The sequence below is a fragment of the Crotalus tigris genome, unplaced genomic scaffold (assembly GCF_016545835.1).
Source record: "Crotalus tigris isolate CLP2741 ecotype Arizona unplaced genomic scaffold, ASM1654583v1 scf7180000020906.486998, whole genome shotgun sequence".
Lineage (NCBI taxonomy): Eukaryota > Metazoa > Chordata > Lepidosauria > Squamata > Viperidae > Crotalus > Crotalus tigris.
Window position 1 is genome coordinate 226,638 of NW_024098248.1, and position 19,786 is coordinate 246,423.

The 19,786-nt window shown below is 41.5% G+C and overlaps 1 protein-coding gene across 2 annotated transcripts in view; it reads left to right on the forward strand.

The window, feature by feature from the left end:
* The window catches only part of OXSR1 (oxidative stress responsive kinase 1), a 96,804-nt gene extending 83,471 nt beyond the window's left edge, over positions 1-13,333 (forward strand). For both annotated transcript variants that reach the window (XM_039368706.1, XM_039368707.1), the window contains 7 exons: positions 1,796-1,831; positions 3,281-3,439; positions 6,643-6,707; positions 9,375-9,427; positions 11,376-11,444; positions 11,650-11,714; positions 12,916-13,333. In XM_039368706.1, coding sequence (XP_039224640.1) covers positions 1,796-1,831; positions 3,281-3,439; positions 6,643-6,707; positions 9,375-9,427; positions 11,376-11,444; positions 11,650-11,714; positions 12,916-12,990 — 522 coding nt within the window. In that variant the 3' untranslated portion in view covers positions 12,991-13,333. The remainder of the gene's footprint in view (positions 1-1,795; positions 1,832-3,280; positions 3,440-6,642; positions 6,708-9,374; positions 9,428-11,375; positions 11,445-11,649; positions 11,715-12,915) is intronic.
* The last annotated feature ends 6,453 nt before the right edge of the window (positions 13,334-19,786 follow it).

Sequence of the window (19,786 nt, forward strand, 5' to 3'; positions counted from 1 at the left end):
ATTATTGAAAGCAATTAGTAAGCTAGTTTATCTCCTTCTTTCCAGTTCCCTCCTTTATTTCCTGTATATAAAGCTGTCAGAACTCAGCACTTTGAGTCTCTTCTTGCCTCAGGAAGAAATAATGGATTTTAAATGGTTTTGCCCACACGAGGATATTCCTTTGTAAGGGTGTCTGATGACTTTCTATGTTCTGCTCAGGACTTCACCAAATGAAATCGAAATTTAGTAAAAGCGTGACTGAGATACCGCATTACCCCCCAAATAGATTCCATGTGTTGGCATCCACAGGATGAGGTCCAAAAAAGTCAAGATGATGACCACATCAGTGCCATGGAGGTCCATTGTTTATGTCCATGGAACATAAAAAAATGAGCAGGCCCTTAACAGCGTTATTGTGGCTGCCATCTTGAGTTTTTTGACCATGCTATGCCTATATCGCTAAGTCTACTTGACATCTTGCTTCCCTTATGAACCTGATTGTGAGCTTCAGGCAAACATCTCAATTCTTTTATTTTAAGATATAATCATACCTGCCTATAATACAGGTAGTCCTTGATTTGTGACCGGTCACTTAGTGACTTTCAAAGTTACGATGGATCCCCCCCCCCCAAAGCTAATTGCAATCCAGATTTAAAGTTATGATGGTCACCCCCCCCCCCTCTTTCCATGGATTCATGACACACTTTGAGAACTCAGCAACAAACCCACGGTCATGCGACCGTGTTTATGACAGTTTGAGTGAACTATAGGTTTGCTTAAAGATTGCAAATGACCACCTCAAATAAGGTCATAAAATTGGATTGGTCACATGGGTGATCTGATTTACAGCAATCATGACTTATAACCCTAATGGGCAAGCTTGATCATAACTTGAGGACTACCTGCATTGCAAGACTTTTGAAAGCATGGCAAGGAATTTCCTTTTGTTCAGAGCTGTAAAGCTTTGTAAGAATCATTGAGATGATGGATATTATTGAGGGTCTGAAGCTTGGCGGTAAACGTCCCCCTTTCCAAAGAGCAGTTGCAAGTCCATTTTTGGGAAATATCCCAAATAGAAATTTTTCCTAGGTCAAAATATGCTACTGTGACCATTGCAAAATTATCCAATGTTTACTTTTCAGATCATCTAAAAAAAAAAAATAGAAGCAAAAAGCACATTGCAGTTGTGTGTTGTTATATTTGTCAGGGAATTGCGCAGAAAGTGTCCAAATAGAGTCAGAAACCCTGACATGAACTTGTAGTTTTATATAAATATATTTTGCATCTGTATATGCAGCAAATAAGATAGTCAGGCAAACTGGAGCATCATAAGGTAAATCACAGATCATACAGAAAAAAAAAGGAGGGAAAAAAGGAAAACTCCCTCCACACCCACAGCGACCAATCATAGCGCAGATTGCTTCACGCAGGAGCCCGCCCTCTCCAGTCAATCATCTCTAACTGTGAGTTCTGGCTCACTGCACAATCCCACTGCTCCAGCTACTAAATTTGAATGTCTTTACATATTGTCTGCACATTTCCAACTTTCAGTAAAAAAAAAAAACATCCATAAATCAGAGTTATTAGTAGCCTTGTCTATCTTCAGATAACAATTTACGAAATACAGTATATTAACCCCCATGCAGCTCAGTGACACTTTCACATAAATTGATTTCCAAGACACCCTGAGTAGCCTAGGATGTTTCTATTTCTCCAAGATAAATTGAAACTTGTCATAAAAACTGCACTGTCCTATTCTGCCCTAAACAGTTATGACGTTGTACACTAATCACAAGTCTCTTTTTTTCTCTTTTAGTCTCCCAGAGTGAAAGAATCCTTACAGAACTCTGAGGTAACTTGTGAATCATGTACATCATATTAGAAATGTCCGCTAAAGCAGGGGTTTTAAGATGTGTGGATTTCTTGGCTAGAGAATTGTGTGAGTTGAAGTCCACACGTTGCCAAAGTTGGGAACCCCTGCATTATAGTATTATGCATCTATTTTATAATAGAATAACTTGGAGCTGAATTGTTTTCAAAATTGATTATGTGCCATCAAGTTAGTATCAAGGTTTAGCAACCACATAAGGAGAACTTCCCCAGCATGATCTGTCTCTAACTTGGTTCTTCAGATCTTTCCAGCCTCCATTGCTGATGAGTCCATCCACCTTTCTCCTTCTTTCTTTCCTTCCTTCCTTCCTTCCTTCCTTCCTTCCTTCCTTCCTTCCTTCCTTCCTTCCTTCCTTCCTCCCTCCCTCCCTCCCTCCCTCCCTCCTCCATCCATCCATCCATCCATTCATTCATTCATCCTTTTCCAGCATTGTAGACATATCCAACAAGAGGCAGCTTTGCATTCATTGTTGGGTCATGTGCTAGCAATTAGGGTTGACTCTTAGTGACCACATAGATAGACCTTATCCAAGATGATCTGTTCACAGTCTGGTGCTTCAGATTTTCCATTGGTGCAATATGGCTGCTTTAGTTGACTTTGTCTAGTTTACTGTTGGTCATCCTTCCCCCCCCCCCTTTCTTCCTCTTTTTTCCTTCCTTCCTTCCTTCCTGTCCTCTCCAGTATGGTGGATTTTTCAAAAGAGTTGGGTCTTTGATGCATAGCCACCTCTTAAGGATGCTTCACTGGTTTTCTTGCGCATTGCAGAGAGTTGCAAATATGCAAAAATTCAGCAATTCTGTGACAATGCCTCCATTTTTGCTGGTTGTACAAATGCTATTTGGGCTTCAGATTCACATTTTTTTTTCCAGGTAGTTGGTGAAGATCCATTATTTGTATCCCATGCAGCTAGTCCTCGACTTACAACAGTTCATTTAGTGACCATTCAACAGTTCATTTAGTGACCATTGAAAAAAGAGACATGACTGTTTTTCAAACTTAACAGCGGTTGCAGCATCTCCGTGGTCATGTGATCAACATTCGGCCATTTGGCAACTGATTCATATTTATGACAGTTGCAGTGTCCCGGGATCATGTGATCTTCTTTTGCAACCTTCTGACAAGCAAAGTCAATGGGGAAGCCAGACTCACTTAATCACCATGTGATTAACTTAACAACTGCAGTGATTCACTTAATAACTGTGGCAAGAAAGGTGGCAAAATGGGGCAAAATTAAACAAATGTTTTGCTTAGCAACAGAAATTTTGGGCTCAATTGTGGTCATAAGTCGAGGACTATCTATATTGTGTTGTAGTATTTTATTTATTTATCCATCCATCCATCCACTCATTCATTATTCATTCATTCATTCATTCATTCATTCATTCATTCATTCATGTATTTTTATTACAGCTGTTTCCATCAGCTGAGCCAACCGGCCCTTTGCTCAACCTCCAAGACCAGCCTGCTGCTCAACTACCTCAGCCTGCAGGTCAAGTCCCTGCACAACCTCCTGTTGCTGCCTCCGGTCCAGCTTCTCAGACTCCAGCAGCAGCTCCTTCAGCAGCACAGGTAAGGCCCAATGGGGAAGCTTAAAAGACAAAGGTAAAGGTTTTCCCTGTCCAGTCATGTCCAACTCTAGGATGCAGTAGTCATCTCCATTTCTTAGCTGAGGGAGCCAGCATTGTCTGAAGACGCGTCCGTGGTCATATGGCCAGCATGGCTAAATGCCGAGGTGCACTGAACGCTGTTAATTTTCTCATTGTCGTGGTACCTGTTTATCTACTCGCATTTGTATGCTTTCAAATTGCTAGGTGGGCAGACACTAGGACAAGTATTTGGAGCTCATCCCATCTTGTGACACTCAGGTCTTGAACCCAGGCTGTCAGCTGATAAGCTCAGCATCTTTAACCATTGAGCCATCGTGCCTTAATGACTTAACGCAGAGGTCTTCAAACTTGGCCTTTTTATGATTTGTGGACTTCAACTCCCAGAATTCCTTAAGGCATGATGGCTCAATGGTTAAAGATGCTGAAGACCACTGACGTAATGGCTTCCCATATGAAAGGGGAAACTGGTTTCAAATCTGCTGGATGAATTTCTTCTAAATAATTCCAAGTTTCCATTTAGAAACTGTTTCAGATAAACCCCTGCTTACAATTGGTTTTTTAACGACTGTTCAAAGTTACGACAGACTCCCTCTCAAAGCTGTTTATGACCTATTTTTTAAGTTTTGATGGCCACACTCCTCCATAGCCACATTATCGCATTTTGGATACTTGGCCATTAACTCACCTTTATGGCTGTTTATAGCACCATTGTTTGCAATTTTTCTGCCAGTCACTAGCATTTACTTCCAGTTTCCAACAAAAAAAGATGTGATATTCTTCTGCCACAGCTGCTAAAGATGGCCATTCCTGCAGATTTTGATTGAACAAATTTGATAGTAGTAGTAGTAATATTTGTAGCAGTACTACATGTAATCCTCGCTTAACAATCCTAATTGAAACCAGCAACTCCATTGCTAAGTGAAGTGGTCATTAAGCAAAACACTACGTGATCAACCCGATTTAGCTATGGTATTCCTGATTGTGGTCATTAACTAATCATTTACCATCATTAAGCAAGATATCATGTGATCAGGACTTGCAACTTCCTGCCAGCTTCCCCATTGACTGTGCTTGTTAGAAACTGCCTGGGAAGATCACAAATGGTGATCGTGTGACCATGAAATGTTGTAGACAGTTGTAAATGTGCAACCCATTGCTAAATGCCCAATTCATCATGTGACCAAGGGGAAGATGTCAGTGCAAAGATCAGTCCCAAGTCCTTTTTTTTCAGTGCTTTCGTAACTTCAATCAGGCACCAAATGAATGGTCATTAATCAAGGAACTATTAGTAGCAATACAATAAATAAATTTGTCTTCTCCAGACTCCTGCCAGATTCAAAATGATTCATAATGCAATATAAAGGCAGTTCTCAACTTATGACTACAACTGAGCCCAGAATTTCTGTTGTTAAGCAAGACAGTTGTAAGTGCGTTTTGCCCCATTTTACGACTTTTCCTGCCACAGGTGTTAAGTTAGTCACATGGTTGTTAATTGAATCTGGTTTCCCCACTGATTTGGCTTATTAGAAGGTCGCAAAAGAAGATCACATGAGCCTGGACACTGCAACCGTCATAAATGTGAGTCAAGTTGTGTCTGAATTTTGATCACGTGACCATGGGGATGCTGCAATGGTCGTAAATATGAGAAGTGGTCATAGATCTTTTTTTTTCAGTGCTTTGTAACTTAACAATCAGTAAATAAATGGTTGTAAGTCAAGGACTATCTGATATGAAACCAACTTTCCAAATAACAACATCAGTAACAAAAATTAATTATTTTTATAAAAGACTGGAAAGTTCTAATTACATAGTATATAATTGCTACTCCTCCCCTCTCCTCCTCACCTCCTTTTTAGCATCACACCATTCAATGGGTCTCATCTATCAGGTTCCATTGATAATTAGGATTCTAATATCCATTGATCACGCAGAGCTTTCTGGCATTTTGTGATAGCTTGACTATTATTTTGCTCTGCACTAATAGATTCTGAGCAGCTTTGCTACTTTCTGTTCACTTTGAGTGGGCCTTCCGAAGGATCTGTTAAAAACCAAATTAATAAAAAAAAAAACTTAAGGTTCTTTCAGTGCCAGAACGCATCAAATCACACACTGCAGCGAAAGGACAAAATAAATAAGTCCTGTGTACTGATAGGGCAGTGGTTCTCAACCTGTGGGTCGGGACCCCATTTGGGGTCGAACGACCATTTCACGGGGGTCGCCAAACAACGCAGTCCGCCATTTTTCCCCCCTTTTCCTTAGCTGTGCTACTCCCTTTTATTCTATTGGCTTTTGAAAGCCAATAGAATAGATCCTCTTGAATAGAGTCTAATTCTATTGGCTTTCAAAAGCCAATAGGAATTGTCCAGGCTGTCTCTGCCCTGCTGAGCCCGCCAAAAGCCCCATTCTGCAAACGGTGCTGCACCAGTTGAGTAGTCCTTGACTTACGACCGGTTGAGTAGTCCTCGACTTACGACCGGTTGGGGGTCGCGGCATTAAAAAGGTTGAGAACCACTGTGATAGGGCATCAGGGTCAAAATCCAGATAAGCTGAGAAGACACAATAAGAAAATCCGTTCCTGAATATTCTTCCTAATTTTATGGATTGACCAGGCGCTGGGCAAAAACCATTAAAGTCAGGGAAGTTTTCATTTGGGCTCAATTGAGGACCACCTGATTTATTTCTTAACCTGCCTTTGAGGTGGTCAGCTTGGTCTCTTTAGTTCGTTGAGAAAGTAAATATATCATTACAGGTAATCCTTGACTATTTGTTTAGTGATTGTTCAAAGTTACAGTGGTAATGATTGTTTTTTCATACTTACTACCATTGCAGCATCCCCATGGTCACATGATCAGAATTCAGGCACTTGGAAACTAGCATGTACTTATGACAGAGTCGTATGATCATCATTCTCAACCTTCCCAGGCGGCTTTCAACAAGCAAAGACAATGAGGAAAGCCAGATTTGTTTAACATGATTCACTTAACAACTGCAATATACACTTAACAATTGGGCAAAAAAGGTCATAAAACTGGACACAAATCAGTTAACGACTGTCTTGCTTAGCAATGGAAATTTTGGGTTCAGTTGTGATCATAAAGGCAGGACTGCCTGTTTAACTCTTTGCTTTCATGGATTAAAAAAAATCTTTTTTTCTCTTTTGTTAAGGCACCTCCCGCACCTACAGCACAAGAAGAGCCCAAAATTCCAATAAGCCTCGTTCTACGATTAAGGTAAGCAGGCTGGACCCACCTGTAGGTATGAGAGAAAGCTAACCTGGTCTAGGGGTGGATGGTGCTGGAGCAAGCATAAGAAGACCCATGTTTTGATGATGACCTTATCCATTCAGTCGTGTCCAACTCTTGGTGGTTCTATGGGCCTTGTCTCTCCACATCTTCCAATCTTGCACTGCTTCTTTGAATTATTCTGTGTTCTCACAGGTGTCAAACTTGATCGTATCACGTGACGTATTGTGACATATCGTGACATTTTTTGCCTTTGCAGAGCTGGGGTGGGGTGTGGCCTGTGTGTGATGCATCCGGCCCGGGGGCCGCCAGTTTGTTACCCCTCTTCTGGCTGGTGTCCAGCCACCCTGTTCTTGGGAGGCCTGTTTTCCTTGTACTGCTAACTTTTCACAACATAATTGCTTTCTCTCGTGAAGTCCCCTACATGACATGGCCAAAGTAAGTGAGACACAAACTTGTGATTTTGCCTTCCAGTGACATGTCTGGAGTTATGTGCTCCAGTGCTTGCATGTTAGTTCACCTTTGCTATCCGAGGAATATGCAGGAGCCTCCTCCAGCACTTCCTGTCTTGATTTTTTAAGGTCCAACTTTCACAGCCACAGGAAGCTATGGCTTTTATCCTCCTTGAGCCATACAAGTTCACTGGATAACTCAGGACCAAGCCCCCCTCTTTTACAAAACTGGGAAATTAAACAAACAAAAATCTGTTCTACCAATCCATGCTGGACCAATAACCACTTTGCAGTCAGACTATTCAGGTTAATATGTTCAATTGATATTTTATTTTATTCACATGCTACAGATTTATAGCATTCTGATGCTGGATAAAACGTGTAGGACTCAAAATGTGTGCATTCTGAGCTCAAAACGAAATTGTGTGGTTTTGTTATGGGCTCAGGATAAAACAAAATATTTTGTTCCATGTTCTTCTGAATTCCTTGCTACAGAGGTCAACTAGTACTTGAATAAGTCCTTCCTCTGCTATCATTCAATCTGGACCACAAAGTTAAGTTGTTCTCGACTTATAGCCACAATTCAGCCCAAAATTTCTATTGCTAAGCGAGGCAGTTCTTAAGTGAGTTTTTCCCCGTTTTACGACCTTTCTTGCCACAATTGTTAAGTGAATCATTGCAATTGTTAAGTTAGTAACAAGGTTGTAAAGTACTTCCCCATTGACTTTGCTTGTCAGAAGCTCACAAAACGTGATCACTGCGACACTATGACTGTCATAAATATGAACCAGTTGCCAAGCATCTGAATTTTGATCACAGTGACGATGGGAATGCTGCAAAAGTTGCAACTGTGGAAAACAGACATAAGTCACTTTTTTCAGTGCTGTTGTAAGTTCAACTGGTTATTAAATGATGGTTGTAAGTCGAAGACTACTTATAAGTCAAGAGGTGGCCCACGCTGAGGGTTTTGCTAATCATCCCGTTATCTTTAGTAGAAATGTATTTATTTATTAATTTGGCTTATAGGTGACTTCACTTCTGAAGACTTGAACAGCTTACAAATAATATGCATAAAATGAATAGCTATGTATCTGACTACCAACATCAGTAACACAGCACAGCACAACTCCAAACCCCCATTAGAAAGCCTTATATAAAATATTCAAAGGGCTGAGAATTCTTTTAGGTATTTAAACTTTTTAAAAATCTTATAGTAAATAATAGAAGCAATAGCTAATCTGAAATTAACAGACTTTTTGTAGGCTGCCTGCCTAAAGTTTAAAAGCATACTTAATCATTTTTCTATAGTTCCCTCTGATTAGTTTGGGGAAAGGAAACTATTCTAATATTTTAACTTCTATTCTGGTAGGCCACAGTCTTTTGAAAACTCATCTATGGAGCATGTTTGGTAGGCTTATTCTGTTCTAAGCTTGAATGAAATTTTTTGGGGGGGTTTTCTTGCATATTCCAGAAGGTGCAATAATTTATTTCATACATTAACCACATTAATTCTGTTTATTCAGGCATTGCATTTTGCCTTTAAATACTACATGACTACAGAATGGGAGCTTAGATTCTGCCTCTGTGTAATTTAATGTCCCCTCCCTTCCTTTTCAAACCAGGCTATGGAAAAGCTTGACTGTACAAGTATTGCTCGATTTAAAACAATTCATTTAGTGACCGATTGAAGTTACAAGGCACTGAAAAAGTGACTTATGACCATTTTTCACACTTGTAATTATTGCAGCATCCCCAGAGTCATGTGATTAAAATTCGGATGCTTGGCAACTGAATCATAGTTATGACGGTCGCAGTGTCCCAGACTCATGTCATCACCTTTAGCGACCTTCTGATAAGCAGTCAATGGGGAAGCCAGATTTACTTAACAACCGAGTTTTTAACTTAACAAGTGCGGTGATTCACGTCCCAACTGTGGCAAAAAAGGTCGTAAAATGGGGCAAAATTCACGTAACAATTGCCTCACTTAGCAGCAGAAATTTTGGGCTCAATTGTGGTCGAGGACTACCTGTAATGTAGCGTAGGAGAGTTGGGCTGGATAAAATTAATTGCAGACTGTTCCTAAAATGCTGATTCAGTAGGCCTGCCTTAGAACATGGTTTCATGTTTCTTACAGAATATGATTTAATGTTCGTCTGTAGCACAGATATTGATAACATCTAACTGTGTCTCTCCACCCCAACAGGAATTCAAAAAAGGAGCTGAATGACATCCGATTTGAATTCACACCCGGAAGAGGTGAGCGGGATGAAAAAAGCCCATTAGTGACCAGATTTTGTTTGGAGGCTGTATGCTGATGGGGGGGGGGGTACATGTCAAAAGTCCCAGTTAAAAAGAGATTCCCTAAATATAAAGCAAAGTCGTGTCCCATGATAGAGCAGATAAGAAAATTCTCATTTTTTAAAAAAATGAATCCATAGGCCTGCTGGATCTTTTCTAGATAGAGGCTCCCAAAATGTTTGAAAGATGGAGTTGAAAGCAAATCTGTTTGTTCAAGGACTAAAATCTTCGCAATGTGTCATACGGATGCCTTTGATTTGAGATTTAATCTGAATGTGCAACTTCTCAGAGGATCATAAAGGGCCTTGTGACTTCCAGATGACTTACTTGTGTGACCATTTCCCATTTTGGCTGAGGATTATGGGAATTATAGATGAAGAACTGTTTAACTCAATCCTGTGGCTATTACCTGGTGATGTGTAGCATCCTTTACCTTTTCAACTAATCAATCGTAGCTCAATCTCTCATGAAATACTGCAAACCTTTGCAGTGATTCTGGTTAAAAAAAAAAAAAAAGGAATATATTCTCGCTTTCTTCCACAAGATGTCCTAAATAGATTATAATAAAATAATAAAATAAAGGCAAGGTTATATATAGGCAGTTCTCATTCAATGTCATTGTAAGTTTGAACAGCCACTAAATAAGTGTGTCATTAAGACCGTTTCTTCAGCGACTGTTCAAACTTACAATGGTGCCAATTGAAGAGACTTACAACCAGGTCCTCAAAATTACGGCCATTGCAGGATCCTTGTAGTCACATGATTGTGATTTGGGCACTTGGTAGGTGTTGTGCAGTTTAGACAGTCACGACATCTCATAGTCACTTGATTGCCAGATTGTGACCTTCACTGCCATCCTCTAATCAGCAGAGTCAATAGGAAAGTCTGCAGAAGGATACAAGTTGTGATAACGTGATGTCTCACTTAATGACAGCAACTAAAAGTATGGTCATAAGCCAGCAAGGTTGTGTGAGTTCCACATTACTGCCACATTGCCCAGCAACAGAATTGCCAGTCCCAATGACCATCATTACACAAGGACTACAGGTAACTCTTGACAACCATAATGGAATCCAAACTTTCTGTTGCTAAGCAAGGCAATTGTTAAGTGAGTTGTGCCCCAATTTATGACCATTTTAGGTATAGTTGTTAAGTGAATATGCAGTTGTTAACCTAATCTGGCTTCCCCCATTGACTTTGCTTGTCGGAAGCTGGCTGGGAAGGTCACAAAAGGTGATCCCAGGACAGTACAACTGTCGTAAATACATGCCAGTTGCCAAGTATCTGAATTCTGATCCCGTGACTACGGGGACACAGCAATGGCCATAAGTGTGAAAAACGGTCATAAGTCCCTTTTTTCAGTACCATTGTAACTAAACAGTCACTAAACGAATGGTTATAAGTTGAAGACTACCTGTATCTGTAAAACAAAAACTAGATAGAATCAGATATCTCCAGAGTATAAGTGGTGGAATCAAAGATAGCATCTAGCTCAGTGGTTCTCAACCTTTTTAATGCCACGACCCCCAACCGGTTGTAAGTCAAGGACTACTCAACTGGTCGTAAGTCGAGGACTACTCAACTGGTGCAGCACTGTTTGCAGACTGGGGCTTTTGGCGGGCTCAGCAGGGCAGAGACAGTCTGGACAATTCCTATTGGCTTTTGAAAGCCAATAGAATTAGACTCTGTTCAAGAGAGTCTATTCTATTGGCTTTCAAAAGCCAATAGAATAAAAGGGAGTAGCACAGCTAAGGAAAAGGGGGGAAAAAATGGCGGGCTGCGTTGTTTGATGACCCCCGTGAAATGGTCGTTTGACCCCAAATGGGATCCTGACCCACAGGTTGAGAACCACTGAAATAGATGGTATCTAGCATGGATTTATCTGTCTAATTATGGTTCTTTCCAGACACTGCAGATGGAGTATCCCAAGAACTCATCTCGGCTGGACTGGTGGATGGCAGAGATTTAGTTATAGGTAATGCAAGCCTTATAGAGAAAAAATTCCCTGAGATTTTTAGCCCCGTGCCAGTTTGTGTCACTTTATTTTGCTTTCAGACACAGCAGGACAAGCTGACCTTCCTTTTGCCTGTATATTCTTGGCTGATGCCCGGGGGCGGGGGGGGGATTTGTTCATAAAACTGAGATGCCCATCACTGAGTGTGTCTTCCCTATTGTTTCAGTTGCTGCGAACTTGCAAAAAATTGTGGAAGAGCCTCAGACGAACCGATCAGTCACTTTCAAGCTGGTATTTATATATATATATATATTCCCCCTGACTATTCAAATCTTTCTAAAAAGTTGCTTCAACCTCTTTTGGCCAAATGCTGCATTTGTTCAGCTCAACAAAAAATGTTTGTGCTCTGCAAATATTAAGCAATGGATTGAAGCTGGTTTATTTCCGGATATCCAATGTGCTTGGATTGAGTTGAATGCCAGGCATGTTTTTATATCTTTTTTGTCGAGTTGGTTATTGTCTCTATCTTTTAAAAGTAGATCGGCTTTCATTTATTAGATTCATTTTAGATCTGTGGATTTCATGCCCTAGGACAGTGATGGTGAACCTTTTAGAGACCGAGTGCCCAAACTGCAACCCAAAACCCACTTATGCATCATTGGGTGCCAGGTGGGTGTGGCCGATTGGCTGGGCGTGGCCCATTGGCTGGGTGTGGCTGCGGTGGTAACGGCAGACTGGATGGGACTAAAAAGTTCAATCAATCAATTCCAACTTTGCAAGATTCCCCCCCCTCGAGAAGTTGAAATTGACTGATTGATTGAACCTTTTTTTTTTTTTTTTTTTTGGCATATGGCAGTGGAGGCCTAAAGCGAAAAGGTTTTATAAAACCCAGCTGAAGGCCTAGGACTGGGGAGACGGCGCACGTGCCCACAGAGAGGGCTCTAAGTGCCGCCTCTGGCACCCGGGCCATAGGTTCACCACCCCTGGACTAGGATATTTCAACCACCATCATCACTGCTGGGGATTCAGGTTGCTGAAGTCCACAGATCTGGAAAATGCCCAAGTTGGAGAAGACAGAATAACAGAGCTAGAAGGGACCTTGAAGGTCTTCTAGTCCTGCCCCCTGCTCAAGCAGGAGACCCTGCACCATTACGGACAAATGGCTGTCCAGTCTCTTTTTGAAGACTTCCAGTGATGGAACACCCTCAACTTGTAGAAGCAAGCCATTTCACTGATTAATTATTCTCACTGTCAGGAAGTTTCTCCTTAGTTCTGGGTTGTTTCTCTCCTTGATTGGTTCTTGTCCTGCCTTCAGGTACTTTGGAGAATAGCTTGACTGCCTCTTCTTTGTGGTAGCCCTGCTCTGGACTCAAGTTTTCTCTCTTTTTTAATCTGACTCTAGTCTTGATCGTAGCTTTGGCTCCTGTCCTTCAAGGCCTCGGTCCTTTTCGTGTCCTGGTAAAACAATGGATTCTGTTTCCTTGCATTTCAGGCATCAGGCGTGGAAGTGTCTGAAATACCCGATGACAGCAAACTTATTGGATTTGCTCAGCTCAGCATCAACTAAAAACAACACTCCGTGCTTATGGTCGCAATCCATAGGTGCAACGTACAAATGCTTCTGTTGGCCAAAAAAGCAAAACCACTCCTGCCAAAGAACCAAAACTACAGGCCCTCTCGTTCTTAGAAGCTTTAACTTCATTTCTTCCCAAGTAGCATCAAGGAGGTCTACAACACTACTGCCTTGGAGGCATTTGGCTTCTGTTCCACCCACCCACTGTTTTTCCCCCACCTCTGCCTCCCTCCCTCCTTTCCTCCCTCCTTCCCTCCCTTTCTCCCTTCCCTCTCTCCAACCATCCTTCCCTCCCATCTTCCCAACCATCCTTCTCCTTTCCTTCCTCCGTTCCTCACTTCTTTCCTTCCTTCCTTTTTTCCTCCCTCCCTCCCTCCTTCTCTCTTCTACTTCCTTCCTCCCTCCCCTACTTCTTTCCTTCCTTCCTTCCTTCCTTCCTTCCTTCCTTCCTTCCTCCTTCCCTCCCTCTCTCTGTTCCTCACTTCTTTCCTCCCTCCCTCCCTCCCTCTCTTCTACTTCCTTCCTCCCTTCCCTACTTTTCTTCCTTCCTTCCTTCCTCCTTTCCTCCCTCCCTCCCTTATTTCCTTTCTTCCTTCCTCCTTCCCTCCTTCCATTCCTCACTTATTTCCTTCCTTCCTTTCTTCTTTCCTTCCTTCTTTCATTTCTCCCTTCCTTTCCTCCCTCTCTCTTCTACTTCCTTCCTTCCTCCCTCCCCTACTTCTTTCCTTCCTTCCTCCTTCCCTCCCTCTCTCTGTTCCTCACTTATTTCCTTTCTTCCTCCTTCCCTCCCTCCGTTCCTCACTTATTTCCTTTCTTCCTCCTTCCCTCCCTCCGTTCCTCACTTATTTCCTTCCTTCCTTCTTTCCCCTTCCCTCTCTCCCTCCCCTACTTCCTTCCTTTCTTTTTTCCTTCTTTCCCCTTCCCTTCCTCCCTCCCTCCCCTACTTACTTCCTTTCCTTCCCTCCTTCCCTCTCTTGCTCCTCTACTTCTTCCCTCCTTCCTTCCTTCCTTCCCTCATTCCTTCTTTCCTCCCTCCCTTCCCTTCCTCCCTCTCTCCCATTCCCTCCCTCCCTCCTCCCCCGCATGCTTGTACTTATTATTGCCTTAACTCAGCCTTCCCCAGCTGAGTGCCCACCAACTAGGCTGTGCCTACAACTTTTGGCTTTATAGCTAAGAGGGCCGGGAATTCCAGGGGTTGTCGGGATGTAACCAGAAGACCTCTGGTTGGGAATGTCTGCCTTAACTATTTAAAAACTAACAAAAAATAGAAACATTACTACTGAGTACGAAAGAAGGGTTTCGCTGCTCCTTAACAATTGTCCTGATGTGATGAGTTGGATCATTTTTACCTGACTGGTAAACAGCAAAGACATTTTGATTTATGGTCCGTCTAACCAGGCAGGTATTTTTAATAAAAAAAAAAACCAATAACAGTGGAAGCTGTTGCGGAGTGTCAGAATACAGGCTGAATTTACTGCAGAAAACTGAGTGAAATCTTGAATAAGTGAAATCCTTGGTTTAAGCCACCTTTTCTATATTCAGGGCGCAGAAGGAATTGCTTGGCCTGAGATAAAACTAGCCTTAATTTTTCCCCTTCTATTTGCAATCAAGTTATCGGTGAAGAAACATTATGTTTCTGTGCAGCTGTGTTTCCTTCATCCTCCATTGGCTGTCTCGCTGGGCCTTCTCCCCACTCACCCTTGTTCTGGTAGACTGACAATATAGACCCAATGGTTGAAACATCTGGTGCCAAAAATATTTTGTTCATCATTATCTAAGCAGCCTTGACAATTGCGCAATGGATAGAAAAGAGCAATTCTGCTGCAAGAGGCAGGGACCACACGTAGAAGCTGGCCGTCCACCAGGCCAAGGAGAGGATTTTGCAGCACACAAACTAGACTAGAGGATGTTCCATTCCAAAGATCCATCTTGTGTACTTTTCTTTATCACGCTCTTGTTTCCTTTTGAAACTTGCTTATGCTCAGTTGCTTATCTGGGCAAAAAAAGGGAGAGTGGCACAGCCAGAATGAATATTCCTGAACTTTCCTCAGAAGACAAAATTTCAGCCTTTCAGATTTATCAGATTTGGTTGTTGGGTTTCCACTCTTCCTCAAACATCCCTCAAGAATCTCCTGGTGGAAAGCAAGAGAAAATTGGATTTCCGCCAAGAGAAATCTACCCATAACCCTGAAATAATTTCCAGCTTCTTTAAAATCGTGGCATTCTGGTGACAGAATCCTCAGAAAAGTCTGAGGTTCTGCAGAAGACCTGGCACGCAGACTGCCTTATTCTGACGTATTTCCTCTCTCATCAGTCTGCATATTTTTCTCATCCAAAAGATGGTCTCTTGTTTTTTGCCGAAGGGATTCCTGTGTAAGTAGGCTATTGAGATTGTTTTGCAAGTCTGCTGGAAGTCATTTAAATCCTTCAGGTGTAGTTCAGCATGTGACAATTCATAAACCAGATGTCCTTTGCACGTGGGACGGAGCGGAAGTTGATTGTATGGACTGGCAATTAGGAATTCTCTAAACGTGAGTCTTTTCTACCACTGACCACTGCAGATGATTTCCTAATTCCCATTTTAATCCCCCCCCCAAAACCCCACCCATTTCATTAAAAATCCTTTTACCTTTCTTACGTCCTTCCTTCATAGAGTGGTAAATATGAAACCGCCCCTGTTCAGTTTTTACAGCAATAAATGAAATTGCCAGATAGATACATATCTGGCAAATCGATGCTTTGCTGCACTGCTTGGAATTTGCCAATAGTGTTTTGTTTCTTTTTTTAAAAAAAAATACTCTGCTCACATATCAAAAGTTTGATCAACATAAAGTAACTGAAACCACTATAACTCATATTTAGTGTTGGTTTGTTTTTTAAGACATTATTAGTATCTGGTATGGTTGTTTTTTTTTTCCTTTCTGTTGTTTTGGATTTTTAACCTATAAATTATATACTTAGTTTGGGGAAAAAAGAAACATTTATAATGCACGATGTGAACAATAAAATGGTATGGATTTCTCTCCCCATCCTATAGCAGCCACTCGACCCCTCCCGTTTTTGTGTATCACTGCTTAGCTTTGAAGTGTTCTGTACATCCACATTGTTTTCGCCTTAATATTAATTTGCACAGCAAACCAATGGAGTTAAGCCTCATCCCTGGATGTAGCTTTTTGATAGATAGGGTGTGGGGCCCAGGCAAGACATTATGAACTGTTTTATATAGCTCCTCCTCCTTTTGTTTCATTGCTGATTGAACCAACGTGACATTTAAGCTTCCAAACCTGGTTTCTAAACTCAGGTTTAGGACAGTAATAAATGTCCTCACAACATGTTGTGGAATATTGGGAGAGGGAGCTGTTACACAGATCCCTCTCCAATTTGTGTCCACATTGAATCTCCTGAGATGGGTAAGTGGAGAGTGGAGATTGGGGTTCTCAGATCTTCTGATGCAATACATTTTTCTTCTCCAAGCAGCCATGGGGGCTAGTTTTCCTTTATTGTTTGATGTATTTATTGTTCACCTCTAATTTTTGTGTCGCTAGATCTGCTCATAGGTCATTAGCAGAACTGCTCCAGATGTGGACACCTATTGAAGAAAGAGCTTGAAAAGCAGAAATGTTTATACAGCAGTTATGGGGTGGAGGCTGAAAAGAGAACTGCTTGGGCTGAGTTAGTGTGTCTGTGTGTGACCTCTCCAAAACTTCCAAACTTTCCCACCCTTGGGCTAGGTGACTTATGAACAAGCAAGCTACGGTATATTCTTGAATGAATCCTTGAAGTCATTTTCTTGATTTAAAATCCTTCAGGAGGGGCAGAAGTCAACCGTTCTTGGTTAATTGTTTGGGATAGACCTCTGAACTGGGGGGGAGGGGGGCTGGGTCCTCACCTGGATGAGGGAAGCGCTCTCAGAGGCTCCATGAAACTTCTGCTTCTGTTTGGCCAGAAATTCTTTGGAACCAGTGATGTTATTGTCACTGCAGGGCACAGCCTTCGTCCCAATATCCATGCCCAGGTGTGATCACGCGGAAAGAGGATCTCTTGCTGAAAGGGGGGGTGGGTTGTGGCCCTGAATCGGGGTACCCTGAGATGGCATATGGCCAGCGTGAGGAACAAAGTAGCTATCCGTTTTACTTCATCCCATCTTCAGCTACAGAGAGCAAATAATTCTGGTACAGTATTAAATCACTAGGCCTGCATGTTGCGCGTACCTTCGAATCCACTGTATCTTGATGCAGTAGCTATCTATATACTCACTCCTTCTTCATTCCTGTCTCTGTCTAATCCAGGTGTAGCAGACAAGAATATCCCTAATGGCTGTTCCCGTGTATTATTATAATAATGATTATTTCAATGATCCAGAACTACTTTGCTACTATATTTCTCGGCCTGTTGTCTCTTAATAAATAGTATTTTCTTTTTCTTTTTTTCTTTCCCCCCCCCCTCTGGATACTAGAAGTGCTAGACAACTATTTTATTCTTGAGGTTCAAAAAGTGCCAATGATTTTTGTTGTTGTTGTTGTTTAGTAGTTTAGAAATTATTTCTAACCTTTATATCCTTGCGGATCAGAGGGTTTTTATTTTGGGTAAATTTTGAACTTGAACCTAGAAATTGGTTTGTATTTTTAAAAACTTAGTTAATAGCCTTGAGGAGGGGTGGTGTATTAATATAAAAGAAACCTCTACACAATTTGGTGTATTGTAGATTTTAACAAAAGATGTAAAATATTCAGCCTTTTTTCCCCCTTTGACTTTGTATTTTATTGCATGTCATTTCTCTAATTTTTAATCAATAAAAAATATCCATTACTTTGGGGAGTGTTAAAGTTCTGTTTTCTTTTTTCTGCAGATATCGCAAGTGGTTTACCAATAACACACTCACATGTGGGAAATAGGGACGTGGCATTATAAATAGTTAAATTGTAATTCTTTGTTTAAAAGTGCTTTGTACTGGTAAACACGGCATTAGTTAAAATCAGAATATTTAAATTTTTTCATTGCCTGTTTCTGCCAAGCAGGAACCAATTAAAAGTAGCCCTCACAACCATTCTTTTAGTGACTGTTCACGGTTACAATGGCACTGAAAAAAGTGACATCATTTTTCATAGTTACGACCATTGTAGCATTCCCATTCTCACGTGATCAGACTGGCATGTACTTATGGTGGTTGCATTGCCTCAGGGTCATGTGATCCCCTGCTGTGACCTTCTGACAAGCAAACTCAATGGGGAAACCATTGAACAATTGTGTTACTGACTTAACATCAGTGATCCACTTAACAACTGTGGCAAGATAGGTTGTAAAATGGGGCAAACCTCACTTAACAACTTTCTTGTTTAGCAACAGAAATGTTGGGCTTAATTGTAGTTATAAGACGAGGACTGCCTGTACTATATTTTCCTCAGAAATATCACTTCGAATTGTGAACATTCAATAAGAATTACCTCACAGGATATCCTCCCTGCAGCCAAAGAGACTGACAAATGTAGGTTGGAGGAATGACGCTAATCAAAACATCCTTCCCCAGGTTTCCCAATTCAATAGATGTTTCTCAACCTTGGCCACTTGAAGGTGTGTGGACTTCAACTCCCAGAATTCTCCAGTCCATATTGAGGTCCACATCTCATCAACCGGTCAAGGTTGAAAAACACTGCAATAGGAAGAGGGATCCTCACAACATCTAGGACCCGTAAGAAAGATGGAGAGAGACCACTTTGCAAGTCTTTCTGGAGGATTGCAATTCATTAGCTTCAGCTAACTATGTCCTCAACGCCCAAGTTTTTCTTGTCTAGGGTAATTGCAATCAAGTGAGGACCAAAACATGACATGGGAATTTGTTTTGGGATCTTGCAGATAATTAGCAAATCAGGGCTCAGACAAGATAGATGGATTGAGCAATCAGTGTTTCATACCCTCCAAGACAATCTGTAGCAAGTCTTCCAACAGTGCACCCATCACATTTGTAACTGAATCCTTCCTCTTTGCTGCTGGTTGCCCCTTCCTTCCTTCTACCTATCCCAGCATCATAGACTCCACCAGGGTGCTGGGTGTTCGCATAGATTGGTTGGCTTATTGATTATGTGCCATCAAGTTAGTGTTAAGAGTCACACTTTCTCTAGAATGATGTTCCTCAGTTTGGTCCTTCATTTCTTCCAAGAGCACACCCATTGACACTAACTAAATCCACCCACCTTCTGGATGGCTGACCTCTTTCCTTCCGTCTTTCCCAGCACGATACACTTCTCCAGAAAGCAGGAGCTTCACATTGACAGATTGATTGTCTGATTGTTCCCCATCAAGTTGGTGTTGACTCCAGCCACATGGCCATGTCTAGTTTAATGAAATGAAGGATTAGGGATGACATGATAGCAGTCTTCCAATATTTGAGGAGCTGTCACAAAAAAGAAGGGGTCAACCCATTCCAAAATATCTGAAGGCAGGACAAGAAGCAACGGATGGAAACTAATCAAGGAGAGAAGCAACCTAGAACTAAGGAGGAATTTTCTGACAGTAAGAACAATTAATCAGTGGAACAAATTGCCTCCATAAGTTGTGTGTGCTCCATAACTGGACAAGTTTAATAAGAGATTGGACAACAATTTATCTGAAAGGAATAGGCTTCCTGCCTCCAAAGTCCTTTCCAACTCTGTTATTCTGGTTATTTTTTTTCTAGATATACCTTCTCCAGGATGATCTGTTGCCAACCTAATTCTTCAGTTATTTCAATGGTGTACCAATTGCTTTTGCAACTGACCCATCCCTGTTGATCCTGGTTGTCTTCTTCTACCTC